The 17,480-nt window shown below is 44.9% G+C and overlaps 1 protein-coding gene across 2 annotated transcripts in view; it reads right to left on the reverse strand.

The window, feature by feature from the left end:
- The window catches only part of FZR1 (fizzy and cell division cycle 20 related 1), a 76,987-nt gene that overhangs the window by 25,917 nt on the left and 33,590 nt on the right, over positions 1 to 17,480 (reverse strand). For both annotated transcript variants that reach the window (XM_040322593.1, XM_040322592.1), the window contains exons 4-5: positions 9,235 to 9,298; positions 4,831 to 4,958 (exon numbers count right to left, since the gene is read on the reverse strand). In XM_040322593.1, the coding sequence (XP_040178527.1) occupies positions 4,831 to 4,958; positions 9,235 to 9,298 (192 nt within the window). The remainder of the gene's footprint in view (positions 1 to 4,830; positions 4,959 to 9,234; positions 9,299 to 17,480) is intronic.

The following is a 17,480-nucleotide window of genomic DNA, read 5'->3' on the forward strand; positions in this document are numbered from 1 at the left end:
GGGTCCACCAACATGTGAATGGTTTGTGTCATCCACAGATGTGCAGGAGGGAGCTGGGCCATCGTCGGCTGCAGGGCGACCGACGCCATCCAGGGTTGAGAGTGCCCATACCTCTCCCCTGGAGGAAGTAGAGGAGGAGCACAGGGACCTGGAGGATGCCATTTTTATCCTTGAAGAAAATTCCAGCATCCCTGAACCCTCTCAACCCTCCTCCCCCATCATGGGACCCTCACAGCCCTCCTCCCCCAATGTGGAGAGAGCCTCAGCTCTCATGCATATCGCTGGATTGCGATCAGGCAAAAATTTGGGGGGGCTGTGGGGGAAGCTGCATGCAGGTTTTTTACCTTACTGCATAGAATGCAATAAGGTAAAAAAACAGAATGAAACATCTGAAAGCTCCAACCAGATCTAGACTAACTGATGCACACTTGCTTCACTTGTTACGACTTTGGAAAAAAAAAAAAAAAAAAACATTAAAGTAAGCCCAATTTGTTTGCATAATGTGAAAGATGACGTTACGCCGAGTAAATAGATACCCAACATGTCACGCTTCAAAATTGCACATGCTTGTGGAATGACGCCAAACTTCGGTACTTAAAAATCCCCATAGGCGATGCTTACATTTTTTTTTAGTGGTTACATGTTTTGAGTTAAAGAGGAGATCTAGAGCCAAAATTATTGCTCTTGCTCCAACGTTTGCGGCGATACCTCACATGTATAGTTCGAACACCGTTTTCATATGTATATATATATATATATATATATATATATATATATATATATATATATATATATATAATCTGTTAACTATACTTTTTTTTGTTAGGTTGACACCTAAAAAATTTAAATAAAAAAAAATTGATCACTTCTATTCCTATTACAAGGAATGTAAACATCCCTTGTAATAGGAATAAGCATGACAGGTCCTCTTTACAGTGAGATATGGGGTCAAAACATCTCACAACTAGGCTGGGAAGTCTGAAAATCCCCACCCCCCCCCCAAAAAAAAAAAACGCAATCTCAGCTTCCCAGCCGAGATGGCGCCGTTTTTTTGAATGCAGAGGCCAGGCGTGACATAACATCACGCCCATCCTCCGAACAATCAGAGACTCCGTTCTTCAACTTGCTGATCGCATTCTGTAAGAACGGTCAAGCGGTGGAACAGCCGCTACAATCATTCTTATGGTGTGGAATCCCTGGCACTAAAAGATGATATCTAAATGATGCTGTAGCTGCAGGTATCATTCAGATATCCCCGCTCAAAGTCCAGTATGTCATACGGCGGCCAGGAAGTGGTTAATAAATTTGTAAAGATTTCAAACTTCTTTCATGTTGTCATTATAATGTATTGTGTGAAGAATTTTGAGCAAAATAATGAATTTAATACATTTTGGAATAACTCTAACACAACAAAATGTGGAAAAAGTGAAGTGCTGTGACTACTTTCCGGATGCACTGTATTCTCTCTATTATCTTCTTGGTTGACTACGTTACTTGTTTGATGTTCTCCTGGGATGACTGACTTGTGACTCTTTGCTAGTCTAGTCTACCTGTGAAGATTCCATTATGAAAGCTTTGGAAACCATTTTCTATTTTTCAAAAAAATAAAAATCACATAAATAGCCTCTGCATTCAGGGAAGCTACAAATTGCAAAAAAGTGGCCACTGCCCCAACCTATAGCTCGTCTTTGAAGCAAGGAGCAATGGAAGGGCAATGTATGTCAAACAAATATATATGGAAATCTCTATTTGTTTGACAAGCTACAAATTACAACAACTGCACCTAAGGAATTAGTCCCGGGTTACACATATGCGATGCGGGAACAAGTGTGATTCCTGTATCGCATGTAACTGGCAGGCAATTCACACTGCCCTCTGCAAACTTTTGCGGGTGTCAATAGAAAGGTAATGACACCCCCAGATTGGTTTGCAGTGCGAACTGTAAAATGGTGAAGGAATCGGATTGCATGGGTATAAACACCTATGCAATCCAATTCCACTGCAGGTCCTGCACCATTGTGGTGTGATGCGATTTCAGCCAGTTTGTATGGCTGAATTCGCATTGCATGTGATCTGCACAGCAATGCAGTGTGAATCACATGCAATGTCTGATTGCACAAGTGTCAACCGAGCCTTAAAAGGAACACTAAAGGTTTGTTTTTTATTAGATCAATTGATTGCTGTAAGCTAGAGCATTTAAATATCACTTACCCTGTTTTTCCTTTTGTTCTCCAAAATACAGTAATCCAGGTTTGAAAAGGCCATTTCCTGTCTCTCCTCTTCTTGCTTTCCACCAGCATCCGAGCCGTTTTGCATGGTGGAAAGCAGAATGTGCTCAGCCCCTCCCTATGACTACAGCCCTGCGTGAAGATGCTCTCTTATCCCTCACAGGCATGGAGGCTAAGCCTAATGGGAACTGTAGTTCCCATTAGGCCGTGATGTAGCAAGAATGAATGCGCACCGCAAACCAGGAAGTCAGTGAGAATAACGATTCAGGAGTGAAGGAGGTGAATAAAACGGCTCGATTTCAACAGGTATCAAACTAGTTATAATTCAAAACATTACTTTTTACTTTATCAGCTACTGTCAGACTTTAATTTAAGAGGAAATTATTTTTGTCTTTACAACCCCTTTAATCCTTGCATAACGGGAGAAAACACCTCTGCTTAGAGACATGAAAAAGTAGGAGCACACATGACAAAAGATGGGGGTCAGAGATGGCCACCAGCACAAACATGGTGCAAAAGTTAGCACTGCTGTAAAAGCGCCAGACAAAAACCACTACAACCCCTTTCACACTGGGTCGCTAAAAATAGCGCCTGCAAAGCAACCTATAACAGCCGCTGCCATCTCTCCAGTGTGAAAGCCCTCAGGGCGCTAGCAGGACGTTAAAAGTCCTGCTAGCAGCATCTTTGGAGCGGTGTGTATACCGCTCCTGCCCATTGAAATCAATGGGCACCGCGGTAGTTTAAACCCTTTCTCGGCCGCTAGCGGGGTGTTAAAGCGCTGCGTAATTGACGGTAAAGCGCAGCTAAAAAAAAAAAAAAAGAAGGGGGGGGGGGCACTTTACCGCCACCACCACCCAACTGTGAAAGGGGCCTAATTGCAGCTGCAGCGTTAAGGAGCGGGCCAGGAAGCTGGCTGTTGCGTCTTTAACAACCAATGGGTCATCAGCCGTCTTCCTCGCTGACAGCTGAATGGAAAAAAAAAAACAACCACACATTGCTGGCAATACAAAAATGTGTCTGCTCACCCCAAAGCACCTTGTCCCCATGTTGATGGGGACAAGGGCCTCTTCCCCTGGGTGGTGGTTGTGGGGACCTATGGTCATCAGAATCTGGAAGCCACCGGCATCTCAATCCCAACTTTGCTTTGTATTAATAAATGGGGGCAAGGCGCTGAGGCTCTCATGTTGATGTTGAGAGCTCGTCCCCCCTTCTTTCTAGGCTGCATGTATGGATTTGGGGGAGACACCACGCCATTTTTTTTTCTTTACATTTTGACATGTGGGTTCCCCTCAAAATTCATACCAGACTTGATGAGGGTCTGGTATGGATTTGGGGGAGGGGGGATGGCCGCACAATGGTTTTTTTTTTCAAGTTTTTACCCATTCAGCTGTCAGTGGGGGAAGACCGCTGACAGCTGATGACTCAACCATTGTTAAGGATGCGACAGCCAGCTTCCCAGCCCACTCCTTAACAAAACAGATAACCACTGTTTTTTAAAGCGGAGTTCCAACCAAAAATGGAACATCCGATTTAAGTGAAGGTGACCCCCTGACATGCCACATTTGGCATGTCATTTTTTTGGGGGGGTGGGCCGGCAGATGCCCTCTTTTTTGAGGCATCCAGCTCTCACTTCCTCGCAGGGCCGGAAGGAAGTTCACCTCTCCCCCTCCTTCTGTCTAATCATCTGCGACGCGTCACAGGTCCCAGAAGATTGCCTGGCCAATCACAGCATGCAGCGCGGCTTGTGCATGCGTAGTGTGTGCCCAGCTGTGAAGCCATTACCTCTTATTAGTGGCCACTAGTGCACAGGAGAAATCCCTTCAGTTCTCCCATATAGAGTTAATCTCCCATGGTTGAGACACAGGTTCTTTCATTCTATTACTAGGATAAGACCCACCAATTCGGGGGAATTTGTCGCAGAATGTGGGCTTAGCACTATATGACCATGTAGTGTGACCAAACCCCCGTATTTTTGAATATGTTCAGGTGTTTTTAACTAGCCTTGCAGGATAAATGTGATTTTTGTATGTGTGCACTGTAATCAGTTTTGTGAAGCCACAGCCAGTCGCCCAAAGTCAAAATGCCTGTGCCACGGAGAGGAGGGGAAGAGGAGCAGTGCTTCGTTGGCCTGCATCGCTGGATCATAGGACAGGTGAGTGTCCGATTATAAAAAGTCAGCAGTGAAACTTTCTGTCGCTGCTGACTTTTATATGAGTGGAACTCTGCTTTTAAAGGACGCTGGCAGCCGCCTCATGGAAAAAAAAAATGGAAAAAATAAAAAATGCAGGACACTGGCGTTTAGCAGAGTTTGGTAGCGTTTATCGTTAATTCTGTCAAAACACTGCTCCAGAACGTGCTGGCCCTGTTTTTTTTTTTTTACAGCTTCAATACACCTATGCCACTAAAAGCTCCTATAAGCCTATGTGTGCATGGACACAAAGAATCACATAGAGGCATTTTGTGGGGTGAACTGAGCTCATTGGAATCAAGGCAAAATTGAATTTTCTATGGTGTTGGGACTGCACTGTGCAAGCCGACTTTGAATGGTGGTCACAGGTCTCAAGTCTACTTTAAAGTGATATTTAGTAAATAAAATGTTTACTGTGAAAAGGCTCTTCTTCTCTGGTGTAGAAGGCTGCAACCGACGATCTTCAGTTTGGGGGTCCTGAACCTTCTCAATTCCAGCTCCTAAAAGTTCATTCTTAAGTAGAGCAGAGTATGCAAGACCATCTGCAAGAGGAAAGCAGAAATTAGCTTACAGCACCATGCAACCTGTAAGACAATACTAAGAAATTCTGCTATAGTAGAAAAGAACTCAATGTTAAGGGGTGTATTTATAAAGCAACAATATTTCTCCAAGCAGATCACTATGCTGAAGCATTCTACACTGGAAACACACTGACAGACATTCATGAAGGCTTGCAAATTTAAATGAACAGATATTTGACCTACACAGTACATACACCACCACCACTGATCCAGGACTGGCAATTATGAAAACCAGATACCAATTTGGATATGAAAGACCCTTTCAAGTTATAAAATTACAAATCAAACCTCATTCAGTACCTAAAAAAAAGGGTTGGTGGACCAAGACTAGTCACAACAGCTTATTATCACTGTAGTCAAGTCAGAACGGAGTCTAGTATGTATCCCAAAGTATATTTGTTGAGTGGGATTTGGGTTGGATTTTTCTACATTTATCAACCAACTTAGTTTTTTTTTTTAGGAATGCCTGTGTGTATTTCAGGTTCTCTAGTAACTTCCTGGGATAGTTTGCAAAAAGGAGGAGAAGATTGTCTAGATAGGCGATGATGGATATGCCTGACTCGCAATGGCGCCAGAGCTTCCGCCAAAATGTTTGTGAAAATTTGAGGTGAAGAAGAATGGCCGAAGGGTAGAGCCCTGAATTAAATGTGCATGGTTTCCTTTTTTGTTCTTATTGCTAATCTGAAGAATTTTTGGCAACTCTGATTTATCCGGACGTGTAAGTAAGCATCCTTTAGAACCAGGGAAGCCATATAGCAGTTTGGGGGTAATGGAGCCTTTACTGAATATATGGAATCCATTCAGAATCTTTTGTAAGTTACGGATAGATTTAAAGTGGTTGTAAACCCTTACAGACCACTTCTACCTACAGGTAAGCCTAGATTAAGGCTTACCTGTAGGTGCAACAAATATCTCCTAAACCTACACGGTTTAGGAGATATTTGCAAACAAGACAGCAACGATGTCTACGGCGCAACAGCGCAGGCGCACTGAGCGTGCCGCTAGTGAATGGGATCATGCAGTTAGTGGATGCTCCCGCAACGCATGCGACGTCATCGCAGCACCAAACAGTCACATAGACGAACCTGCGATACACCAGAAGTCACTCCGGGAGAGATGGCGACGATGGAGGAGGCAAACGAGGATGGCTGCGGGGGCTTCGATCTCAGGTAAGTACTTTATAATGAGCTAATATGCTATGCATACTAGCTCATTATGCCTTTGGCTTGCAGGGAGTATTTTTTTTTTAACCAAGGCTTTACTTCCTCTTTAAAGGTTTGAGGTAGAGTACTGGTCTGACCTTTCCCGAGGGCGTTTGTACCCCAAATATGTGGGAGTAGAAACCCTGACCTCTTTCTTCCATTGGCACACTGATCATAAAAAAAATTCTCCTGAGATACTTTATGTTTAAATTCGGAAGTGCAAAACCTGTTTAGGGGTGAATTTGAGAACGCTAAGCGATACCTGTTTCCCATCGTTCTCAAGATGAACTGATTGGATGATATCTCCATTGTGAAAGGAAGCCCCCCAGTCTTCCCCCCACTGTGACCGATTTGTCATTGTTTGCGGGCTTGCTCAGGACAACGAAAAAACGCCCCTCCTTTGCCCTTTCCTCTCTGAACCCACAGTCTTTTGTTTTTCAGCCTTGGGTGCTTTAAAGCAGGATCTTGTGTCCCCTCTTTGCCTCCTTTTATTGTGCTGTGGCTGACCCCAGGCTGTGCAAACCAAAGTGCCTGTGTAAACACTGCTAGGTAAAGAAAATGTGCAAAAAAATTAAAATTCCTGTTCCATTAGGGTACCTATGTAAACCCTTTAAAAGATGTTCTGATAAAAACAATTATTTTTTACAGTGCAATATAATGTCCTTATAGGAAGTAAACGAATCCAATTGCTGAGCGATTCTAAAAGTGCTTTGAGCTCTTGTATGTATGCCGTGATCACTGCAATCCGTGCTCTTATACACCCCGCACTCACCAACTTTTTCACCCCTTCTTAGAGTCTGATGCCTTCACAGTACAGGTCACTTACTGGCCGTTACGCGTCCCCCTGCGCTGATGATGTTAGTCCAGTAATAGCCCATACATAGGAGAGAAAGGAGCCCCAGATAGTGTAGTATAGTTTTATACTTTATTTAAATAAACGAAAAATGGATACTCACATGTAGACAAAAAACAGTATGGCATATAATGTTGACAAAAATCTGATGCCTGGAAACAATGTGACTTTCACTATGAACGTCACATAGTTTCCAAGAACACGCTATGAACGTCACATTGTTTCCAGGCATCAAAACTTTTGTCAACAATAAATTCTTTCCCTATATCAGGCAACAGACGATCAATGACAGCACCACTGTGAAGAACGGGGAAGGTGTATTTACACACACCTCTCCCCGTTCTTCAGCTCCTGTGACCGATCGGGTCGGCGGGTCCCGCGGCGCACGACCCACGGCTGGGCATTTAAAAATCACGTACAGGTAAGCGATTGTGCCCAGCCGTGCCATTCTGCCAACGAATATCGGCGTTAGGCGGTCCTTAAGTGGTTAAAGAGGGAGTCCAATCCTTTTGTCCATTGCATCGGACAGGACCCCTGCGTCTTTGAAAGCCAAGTCTGTGTACCTCGACACTTATGAGAAAGCTGCGTCCAGCTTTGGGGGGTTTTGTTCCATACTGATGTTGGATCATCTGAAAATGGAAACCTCCTCTTTAAGGCGTTTTCTGGAATCCCCTTCCAAAGCTTCTCCCTCCGGTTCTTGGGAGCTGGAGGCTGCGCTATCTGGCTCCTCTTCCACCTCTTCTCTGGAGGCAACCGGAGGGCCTGCGCTAGTCCGACTGCTCAGGGTCCGGGACCGGCTGTCTGGATGTGTACCTCCCTTAACCGCACTTGATACGAGAAAGAGGAGCCCCCCCAACCTCTGCCTGCTCTCAGGGATGCAGCGGTGGCGATCTTCACCAGGTAGGTTTACCCTCTGCTCCCTTTTAGGCCTTCTTGCTTGAGCCTCCCTGGCTCTTCTGGCTGGTTCCCAATGGTGTCTCCCCTCTGGAGAAAACAAATAACTGTAGAGCCAGCAGGGTAGGAGGAAATTTATAGAAGACTGGCGCAGTGTTTCCTACAGAGGGGAGGAGCCAAAGTCTCAGGTGGCTGTTCTGAAAGATGATTAGGGCATAATAGTGTGCAAAACTTGTAAAATCAATTGGTGCCAAAAGGTGCTTCAATAAAGTATTGAGCAAAGGCTATGAATACTTATGTACATGTGATTTTTTTAATTTTTAATACGTTTGCAAAGATTTCAAACAAACTTCTTTCACGTCGTCATTATGGGGTATCGTTTGTAGAATTTGAAGAAAATAATGATTTTAATCCATTTTGGAAAAAAGGTTGGCACATAACAATATGTGGAAAAAGTGAAACGCTGTGAATACTTTCAGGATGCACTGTATTGTTAGATGTGGTGGCTTTTTTACCTGGTGATCCTGCCAGTAATACACCTGTGACAACGATCACCCAGTGTACTTGCAGAGGACAGCGTTGTCACCCTAGAACAGAAAATCTTACTACTACACAACACTTCCCCCTTCTCCATAACATAGGGGTGAGGGTTGTTCTGTAGCTTATAGCAGAGAACTGGACAGGGTTGAAAGTTTAGGACCACACTGCAGAGTGCATAGGAAAGGACTGGATTTTTGGTAGGATCAACCGGTATTTGTTTTTCACTTATCAACACATATTATATAAATACACGGTCATATTTAACCAACCAAAAGGGAGCAAAAAATAAGAATTTATTGTAAGAGGGGATTACATACACTTCTTACAATATCTTCTAGTTCTGCTATATAACAAAAGGGATAAAAAGCAACTCATTGGCATAGTCCAGTACCTCAGAGATCAATGAGTTGCCACACACAATGCGGACAAAATCAAACATGTACCTTTTTTGCCACAGTGTACTAGTGTGCTGCAGTGTGGGTATGTTGACCACTACTGAATTAGTTTATTGGGGGGGCCCCCCATTTATAATGTGTGCACAGTGGTACATGCCCTTAAGAAAGTACGCTCCCTACTGCAAAGCAGTGTAGGCAGGTGTAAATAGGCCCTACTGGATACCCAACAAATCACATCTTAGAAAAAGGTTACATTGGTACAGTATAAATTCATAACAAAAAATGATGCTATCCCGTCACATTGTGTGACTTGTATACCACAAAAACACACACACACACACACACACACATACCTTTTCCACTATCTGATGTTGCATCTTTGGCTTTCCGGTTCTGACTTGGCGATTTCTCGTTTTCCTGAATAAAAAAAAAAATAAAGGTTTTTTTAACCACAAACTAAAAAATACTACAAAACTGATTGCATCAATTGTGTGATGTCTAATGTCTAGAATAGTTACCATTAGTTAACCAGTTGCCGACCATGTCACAACTATATACGTCGGCAGAATGGCACGGCTGCACAAAGCAAGGTATATACACTGTATACGTTGCTTTGAATTTCGCGCCGTGCAGGCGCGCACCCCTGCCCGTGGGACCCGCAGACTCTATGTCTGCCGGTGTCCCGCGATCGTGTCACAGAGCTTCAGAACGGGGGGTGCCTGTGACAGGACACTGATCATCTGCTCCCCGTCATCGGGAGCAGTGAACAGTGTCATATGTAGCCCAGCCCCCACACAGTTAGAATCACTCCCTAGGACACACTTAACCCCTTCCCTGCCAGTGTCATTTACACAGTAATAATTTTTATAGCACTGATCGCTGTATAAAGGACAATGGTCAGCATCAAAAGTGTCCGATGTGTCCGCCATAATGTCGCAGTCCTGATAAAAAGTCCTTTTAGTTCTCCCATGTAGAGGATAATATTTCTCCCATGCTTCAGAGAAGTAGGATCTTCCATTCTATGGATAGCGTAGGACCCACTGATTTCGGGGTACTTTGATGTAGTAGTGGGCCGAGGACTTTATGGCCATATGGTGTAACCAAATACCCATATTTTCTGAATATGCTCAGGTGTTTTTAAACAGCCTTGCAGGAGTTAAATTACATTTTTGTAGGTGTGTGTTGTAATTTTTCTCTCTTTCTAGCGTTAACCCCTTCCCTGACAGTGTCATTTATACATTGATCAGGGCACTTTTTTTTTTTTTTTTTTTTTTTTTTAGCACCGATCACTGTAATAATGTCACCCCAAAAAGTGTCACTTGAGGTCAGATTTGTGCTCCGCAATGTCACAGTCCTGCTAAAAGTCAGATCGCCACCATTACCAGTAAAAATAAAAGTCCCTAAATCTATCCCCTATTTTGTAGACGCTATAACTTTTTTGCAAACCAATCAATATACGCTTATTGCGATTTTTAACCAAAAATATGTAGCAGAATACATATTGGCCTAAACTGAACTTTTTTTTCAAAATGGTCAGGGTTTTTTTTGTGCAATAGCGCAAAAACTAAAAACTGCAGGGGTGATCAAATTCCAACTAAAGAAATCACTATTTGTGAAAAAAAAAAAAAAAAGGACATCAATTGCATTTGGGTACAACGCCGCATGACCGCGCAGTTGTCAAACAACGCAGTGCCTTAAATCGCAAAAAAAATGGTTTGGTCGGGAAGTGGGTAAAAAAAAAAAAAAAAAAAAAAAAAAAAAAATTGGCATTTAAACACACATTTTAATTTTTTTTTTGCATAGGGGGAGATTTAATTTTAGCAATGCACGGAGATAGGGGGGGGGGGAAATAGGATATTTTCGTCATACTTACCTGTAAAATCCTTTTCTTTGAGTATATCATGGGACACAGAGTCAGGCTAATATTCATTACCTGCTGGGTTATACTCCATCTCCAGGTGAATGGACACTGGTAGACCAAAGGTCTTCGGACAGGAAGTAATATTTAACCCCTCCCATAAAAGGACAAGGGTATGATGAAAAAAATCCTATATTCTTTTTCATACATCATGGGACACAGTCAGGCCAATATTCATTACCTGCTGGCATGTCCCAGAGCAATAGCCTTAAGGGGAGGGAGACACCCTGCCAAACAATAGCCATCAGAACTTATACGGCATCCCGCAGTACACTATGGTCGAAAGCCGAATCCTCGGATGCTCAAACATCCACTTGATACATTTTTGTGAATGTATGCCCTGAAGACTAGGTAGCAGCCTTACAAATCGGAGCCACAGATATCCAATAGCCAAAAGCCCAGGCGGTTCCTACACACCTGTTGGAATGAGCTCCAAGTTACCGGAAGAAAGGATTTTCCCTTTCGCAGGTCCTGATTCTGCAACCACCAGTTTAGGCTTTAAGAGGAGCTCCACCCTATTTAAGACATGAGCTTATTATTACTGCTGCCTGTCACACAAGTTAAAAATGGAAGTTTTTTTTTTTTTTAATCTGTACCGTACCTTTGTTTAGACATTGCTTCCTGTCTGGCCAAGCTTCGGGTTTTTTGCGGGCAGTGCGTCACTTCCCGTACCCACATTGTGCCCTGGGAGCTTCCAGTATTCATTGCAGAGCCTTGCTATGAAGTATCGCGGAATTTCGGAAACCCTGAAGTGACGCGATCACATAAACAAACTGTGGAGGGCGCGGGATCGCATTCACGGCAACAAGGAAGTAGCTGCTTGTCGGCATCTCCTGCCCACAAGCAAAATGGAATCCGCTCTCCTGCCCACAAGCAAAATGGAATCCGCTCTCCTATCATAATATAACTGTTTATCAGAGACGGAATCGGAAAGCGGGGGACTTAGCACAGCTAACTCGTGAGTAGTTTTATAGTATGCTACACAGAAAGGAATGACCAAAAAAATAAAATTGTGTATGGCCGTGGGAGATCCGCTTTAAGTGTGTCCGAGAGCATAAGCACATTGGATAATCCAGGGCTTGTCCTCTCCTGTTCTAAGCCAACAAGATGTCTTGTTGTAAAGGCCTGGAATGCAACTGTGCATAGGGCAGGGTATGACAAATTTGCTTGGAATCTAGGAACCAGCTAAAAAAGTTAGGAGGCAGAAAACGCAACGCGCTCCGTCAAGCTTGCGCGCAGAAGCGAACACATATGTGAGTAGCGCCCGCATATATAAACGGTATTCAAACCACACATGTGAGGTATCGCCGCGATCGTTAGAGCGAGAGCAATAATTCTAGCCCTAGACCTCCTCTAACTTTTTAAAGGGTAAAAGTTTGTCGCCATTCCACGAGCAGACGCAATTTTGAAGCGTGACATGATGGGTATCAATTTACTTGGCGTAACATTATCTTTCACAATATAAAATAAAAAAATTGGGCAAACTTTACTGTTGTCTTTCTTTTTCCCCAAAAAAGTGCGCTTGCAAGACCGCTGCGCAAATACAGTGTGACAGAAAGTCTTGTAATGGCCGCCATTTTATTCTCTAGGGTGTTAGAATAAAAAATATATATAATGTTTGGGGGTTCTAATTAGAGGAAAGGAAATGCCAGTGAAAAAACACATTAGAACTGCTAGAACTGTTTTACTTGTAATGCCAAACGGCCACCACAAGATGGCGCCAGATCAAGAAAGGCCTGCAGGCCTGCAAAGCCGCGGCCTCAATTACCGGCTGGGGGCGCACGAAGACACAGGATCCTGTGTCTCCGTGCGCCCCCACCTCCCCCGCCGGTAATTGAGTCTTTGCAGCCTAAGCTTCCTTCTGTGAAGGCTGCAAAGCCGCGGCCTTAATAACTGGCGGGCACCAGGTCACAATTGCGACCGGGCGCCCGGATTTTGTCGAGCCCTGGCATAGGGCATTGCCTCGAAAGATGATACCATCCTCCCTAGAAAACCCGTACAGAGCCGAATGGAGGGTTGTCTGGTGTCCCTTATCTGACGCACCTGATCCTTACAGGTGGCAAGAATACTCTTGCTTGGACCATATCTAGGATCAGACCTAAATACTTTAGACCAGGGGTGTCCAAACTTTTTTCAAAGAGGGCCAGATTTGATGAAGTAAACATGCGTGAGGGCCGACCATTTTGCCTGACATTCTTTGACCCATTAAAAATTTGGTTCAAGTGCGTTTGTCAAAAGCACTGCTCAACAAGAATTCTCTCGCTTTTGTGGCCCCAACTAATCCCCTAGCGCTGCTCAGGACTAAGGATGAGCTTGGGCGTGTTATTGGGATATACTGTATTTATCGGTGTATAACACGCACCTTCACTTTAAGAGGGAAGTTTCAGTAAAAAAAAACAAAAAAACACTTACATTTTAAATAAAAGAACTGTGAAGCAAAATAAGGGTCATTGTCCATCGATGTAGCCTCACCATTGCCATGAGTGCAGCCTCCCCATTGCCATGAGTGCAGCCTCCCCATCGCCGTCAGTGCAGCCTGATCCATTCCCATCTGCAGCCTCGGAGGGGACGAGTGCCAACAGATTACATACAGGAAAATGTCCTGTTTACTCGGCGGCCTCTTTAATACAAAGTCTCGCCTCCTATGATAGACAGAACGTCATCCAATGGCAGCCCAGGAGACGGGACTTTCTAGTACAGATGCCACTAAGTAAACGGGAGATTCTCCTGTATGTAATCTGACGGCGCTCGTTCTGCCCCCCCCCCCCCTGTCCCCTCTGAGGTAGCACCGATGAATACAGTATATATCTGTAGTGGCCCAGGGGGCCGCAAAAGTATAATTATATATATATATATATATATATATATATATATATATATATACACACACACACACACACACACACATATACACATATATACAAATTACCAGGGGTGTCACATTAAACCAGAACAAGGGCCTCAATCGGCCTGCGGGCCGGACTTTGGACATGGCTGCTTTAGACTTTGAGCTGGACTCAAGGTTGACCTTTCAGGATTTACGATTCAGCCTAAGCTTTCCAAATACCGCACTGTACGGGTTATGCTCTGTTCTAGAGCCTGTAGTGAGTGATCTCTGAGCAGGAGATCGTCCAGATACCAGAGCACCAGGATCCCTTGGGCCCTTAAAAGACCCAGTATTGGTGCTAGGACCTTTGTGAATACCCGGGGAGCTGTAGCAAGCCCGAACGGTAGAGCCACATACTGAAAATGACATTCCTCTACTGCAAGGAACTTCCAATGAGGCTGAAAGATCGATGGAGGTTAGAAAGTCTTCCAACTGGAACAAGGCTACAACAAAGTGGACAAACTCCATCCGAAAGGACTGGATTAGTAGATACTGGTTCAAGGATATTAGGTCCAAAAATGGGCCCTGTGACCCAGTTTGGTTTTTAACCGTAAAACAGGTTTGCTCCTTCGGATACAGGAACCTGTACAATCACTCCTCGAGGCACTAAATGTCATGCCTGAAGCAAAAAAAAATTTGGAGGATCCAGGGGAACGTTGGATCTTAACCTCTGAAGGGGGAACCCTGCGCATCTCCAGCTTGTAACCGCGGGATATAATTGAGGTGACCCACTTACCCTGAATTATTGTTCTCCAAATGTCCACAAAGTGCAGCAGCCTTCCATCCACCGGATAGAGTGGGGGCGTCTCCTCATAAAGAGGGCTTGGTGCTGGATTTAGATGAATTTTGGACCAGGGTTTTTTTCTGGCCCTGCGGTTTGCCCCTGGCTCTAGAGCCCTGTTGGCGGCAAACTGCCTTGTTGCTGAGACATTTGAGGAAGCAGTCCCTGAAGTTTTAAAATTAGGGACGCCTGGTGCTTTCTTCACAGGAAGTAGAGAACTGTTCACTCTGGAAATCCCTTTTGGATATATTTGTTCAAACAATCACCAATAAACGTTCCCCCTGAAAAGGGAAACCTGCCAATAACTTTTCATAAGGAAGCTCGAGCGGCCAGTTCTTAAGCCACAAAAGTCTTTGCATATGTACAGACAAGAGAGCCAAACGAAAAACATACTGCATTGAATACTTTTTAAGGCGTCAACAGCAAACGCAGCACTCGAGGATTATCGGTCTTACCTTCAGGCAGATCATCCTCCTGATTAGGCCTATCAGGCCGTTTGACCTGATCCTTTACAGACTGGCAGATACCAATTGCTGCAACAGCCGGCTGAACTGGCAAAAGAAAAGGAAGCTTTTAATAATGACTCCAATTTCTTGTCAACAAGGTCTTAAGTTCTTGTTTAAGTAAGAGACTGCTGCCTCTATGGCTGGCATGCTCCAATTCTTAACGAACCTTTGATCCATGGGATATAAGGAAAAAAAACTCTTAGGACCCATACACACGAGAGGATCTATCCGCTGGAATTTATCCGCGGACCGGTTTCAGCGGATAGATCCCCTGGTGTGTACGATCCAGCGGATATTTATCCGCGGATATTTTTCGGCCCGATGGATTTCCAGCGGATCAAAATTTCTTAACATGCTAAGAAATCGATCCGCTGGAATCCAGTCCAACGGATTGATCCGCTGGTCTGTACAGACTCACCGGATCAATCCGTCCGAATCCATCCCTCGCATGCGTCGTAATGATTCGACGCATGCGTGGAAGTCCTTATATCACAGCGTCGCGCACGTCGCCGCGTCATCATCGCGGCGACGGCGCGACACGTCACCGCGGAGGGAATTCCGCGGATCGATCCTCTCGTGTGTACTAGGCCTTAGGAGGAACAAAAATCCTGTCAGGAACAGATACCGCCTGTTCCAGCAGGGGGTGTAGGGGGAAAGCCTGTGCAGCCTGACGAGGCAACTTAAAGACAGAATGAACCAGTTCAGTCAGAGTTGGGATGAAAACCTCTGCGATTGAGAGGCAGACATCAACTGAACCTACCTCCTTTTGTCCAGTTTGCGCGGAAGCACTCATGTGCCAGGCACTCCACTGAATCCTGAGCTTTTTAGCTCTTCCTAATTCTCAACCAAATCCTACTCCAAAATAGGATGCTCCATGGAGGGGGCTCTGTCACGCTTCTTGCCACCCTGCGGGATGGAGGCAACCATGCCAGCAATCCTGTGCTCTAACCCAGGTGAGGACAGTTCATCCTGAATGATAAAAAGGTAAAACGGCAGCGTTCACTGTAGGAAAAATACCAGATAGGCGCAGCTGCTCAGATTGCCCGGAAGCCTCTGGTCTTTCAAGGTATACGACTAGGTTCATCAGGAACTTCTAATGACATAGGTGTGCCCTTCCCTGTAGTGTTAGTCCCACGCCTCTTTCTTGAAGACATTTACTAGCCACAAAAAGAGTACCTGGGTGTAGATTTAACACACCTCGGAAGGGAAACCCTTTAATAGGGCTCACCAAGCCCCTATGCAACAATCGGGCTAAGCACCATAGCCTGCCAAGCAACACTTGGTGACTCACATGGCCCGGGTAAGGGGAAATTAACCGCTTCAAGTGCCTGTTCAGAGTCTGCTATGTGTCTCACAGCTGCCTTCTGGAAGTGGCGGACGGGCATGACTGTATTCGCCTACGACGCAAATCTTTGCGCGACCAGATAAGGCTACTGCGCATGTGCGGCGAAGCCATGTGCACCATGGCCGCCAAACAAAAACACTGCCAAGTCCAGCAGCGCTTCTGCAAATGCGGCAAGAATGATTGTGCACCATCATACAGGTAAAAAAACAGCCAGACTCCAGCAAAAAAAAAAAAAAAAAAAGGTACACTTTGCAAACAGCATTACAGGCAAAACTTTGCTGGATCTCGGGTCTTCTTTGCGAGGCTCGGGTACCATTTATCTAAGGATAAAAGCCTGTGTCAAATGGATCCGATAGGTCAATCCCTTAATTCATGTTGGAACCCTTTGTGGGACTAGAGACCTATCGCTCAAAACGAACCGTGCCTCTGGAGGAGATGGGCCTGGAGTCGGGTGCACTACCCCACGCCTTGTCATTAATGCACACACTGCCGTTTGTGCCACTGGAGGGATACCAGATCCCGAGCCTCGGTAAGTGGGATCTGGACTGCCAATTCCCTGCCAACAGGAAACAAAATATTCTCACGTTCACACACAAGTCGTCGATCTGCGCCAGGGATGGTATAGGACCCCGGCCCTACTGAGTAAATTGTTCCCGACAGTGTTGGACCTCTGTTGGAGGTGTCAGACAGACAAAGGCACCTTGCTACACGTCCTGGATGACCCGGCGTACTTTCTTTTGCACGCAAATGACACCCCAGCACGTATATATAAGAAGTCAGTTGTTCGCCACCTGCTAGACGCAGTCAAGGCATGTATTCCACTTTGTTGGAAGTCTCCACATCCGCCGACGGTAGACATGTGGCTGCGGAAGGTGGATGAGATTAGTAAGATGGAGGATTTAATCTTGTCAAAGCAAAGCAAGAGCGAACTTTACTCCCAGACTTGGCAAATGTGGAACATGTTCAAGTACTTGGAGGAAGGCCAGGCCCTCAGATGTAACTGATAGAATTTCCGGATGGGGTATAACCCCCCTTGGGTCAACTGGATTAAATGATGAGTCCGTTTCCTGGGGCACACCGCCAGATGACGGTGGATGCCCATGCTTGCGTACTCCACCCCCCACTTTTCTTTCTCTTCTTCTCCTTTACTATTTCGTCTTTC

Source organism: Rana temporaria, chromosome 1 (genome assembly GCF_905171775.1).
Source record: "Rana temporaria chromosome 1, aRanTem1.1, whole genome shotgun sequence".
NCBI classification, from domain to species: domain Eukaryota; kingdom Metazoa; phylum Chordata; class Amphibia; order Anura; family Ranidae; genus Rana; species Rana temporaria.